The sequence below is a fragment of the Aegilops tauschii genome, chromosome 2 (assembly GCF_002575655.3).
Source record: "Aegilops tauschii subsp. strangulata cultivar AL8/78 chromosome 2, Aet v6.0, whole genome shotgun sequence".
In the NCBI taxonomy this organism is placed as follows: Eukaryota; Viridiplantae; Streptophyta; class Magnoliopsida; order Poales; family Poaceae; genus Aegilops; species Aegilops tauschii.
In genome coordinates, this window is record NC_053036.3 from 562,885,803 (window position 1) to 562,887,580 (window position 1,778).

Genomic DNA, 1,778 nt, shown 5'->3' on the forward strand with positions numbered 1-1,778 from the left:
ACCGTGAAAGCAAACGCCACGACCAGCTGTTGGCCACGTCAAGCTGAGTCGCCGGTACCATCGACGCGACCCCTCCCCGGATCTCGTCGCTTCCCCCCCGTGCCCCACCGCCACCAGCTGCACCATGGGCCATACCGGCAGAACAAACATAAAGTAATGATTAAACCGCTCCGACACCCACTTACCGGTGGGCCGGCCGGCATGTGGGTTCCAGAACCGCCCACAGGCTTCTTCCCCCCTCAGCTTTTCGCCCAAGCATCTCTCACAAAAAAATGAATAAAAAACTTTCCGCCCAGGCACCACGTCACGGCCTCGAACCCTCTTGTCCTCCACCCTCCCCGCGGGTTTATATGCCCGCCCCGTCCACCTCCTCTCAACCTCAGCTCAAGCGGAACCCGCACACCCTCGCTCTCTCGTTCTCTCTTCTTCTTCTCCCGAGCAAGGAGGAGGCTCTGCTCCGCGCAAGCAAGCGAGCTCTGCCTCATGGCCTGCGCCTTCTTCTTCGACGCGGAGCCGCTGGGCGAGCCGGGGCTGCGCCTGCACGGGCCGGAGCTGGAGCTGGACGCCTGCGCGCTCTGCACCAAGCCGCTGCAGGGCAACAGCGACATCTTCATGTACAAGGGGGACACCCCCTTCTGCAGCGAGGACTGCCGCTACGAGCAGATGCACTTCGACGCCGCCATGGCCAGGCAGCAGGCCAGCGCCCGGCGGAAGCAGCAGCAGCAGCAGGCCCAGGCGCAGCTCAGCGTGCCGGGAGCGCCGGCGCCGGTGTCCAACAAGGCCGATGTGTCCGTGGCGAGCTAGTTGCGCCGCACCACACCGGGTTAGCTAGTAGGAACTATGTACCCTTTTTGCCTTGGGTTGAAGAAGGAGGATGCGGGGTTCTTGGACGGCCAGTGTTCTTGCCCTGGCATCCGGTGCCGATCGATCAATCTATTGATCTGCAAACACTGGGCAATCGGAGCAGGATCACCGCGGGCTTTTGATTGGCCCCCTTTTGGGGTTTGGGTTTGGGTTTGGGTATGAGAGGAGAGAGCGGGTGTGCAAGAGCACCGTCGCTGTGTAATTACGCAAGGCAATCGATGTAAAGTATTTCTCCAAATTTTGAAGGAAATATGATCATGTTTATTATTCATTTTGAACGAGTATATTTTTTGAACCGGCAGATGTTGATCGCTCGGATGGTACAATTGACAATTCTTAGCCAGCAAATTTTTCTGAAATGATGAAACGACGCCTAAGAATCAGAGGCACAATTGTTTTTCACTTGATAGTATTACAGCTCGTGCGACAAAACGGCTAATGTATCTATTCATTTCTCTATTTATTTTTGCCGGGAGCTAGCGCATCCAATATGATGCATTTTCCTGTAACCGAAAGCAGTTCGCCATGATTATGTTCTGTTAAGCGAAATGCTATTTGCTATCTATATCTCTGAAAATTACTAAACCTGGTCGGTCCAGCAAATCATGTACTGAACCAGGTCTGTTAATCAGTTAAATACGAATACGAGGAAAACGAATCTCCAACGAACAAGCAAAACCCGATTTTCATTTGGCGAATCGACTAAACAAAGGGCCAAGGCAACCGGAAATCAAATCAAACATGATACACACGCCAGGCCGAAGGTGGAGGAAATCAAATCAATCATGATACCCCAACCGGCCAATCCTCCGGCGCCACATTCGTCGGACGTCTCAATTATTTTACTGTTTTCTGTGCGCTCGCGACTCAGCGCCGAGTCACTGAAAAGTACGGGAACATTTCCGCATAAAAGA

At 53.7% G+C, this 1,778-nt stretch overlaps 1 protein-coding gene across 1 annotated transcript; it reads left to right on the forward strand.

Moving 5' to 3' along the window:
• Positions 1-365: 365 nt before the first annotated feature.
• On the forward strand, positions 366-1,135 carry LOC109765779 (protein MARD1). The gene has a single exon (XM_020324554.4). It carries the CDS (start codon positions 484-486, stop codon positions 802-804), a length of 321 nt encoding a protein of 106 aa, XP_020180143.1. The 5' UTR covers positions 366-483; the 3' UTR covers positions 805-1,135.
• The last annotated feature ends 643 nt before the right edge of the window (positions 1,136-1,778 follow it).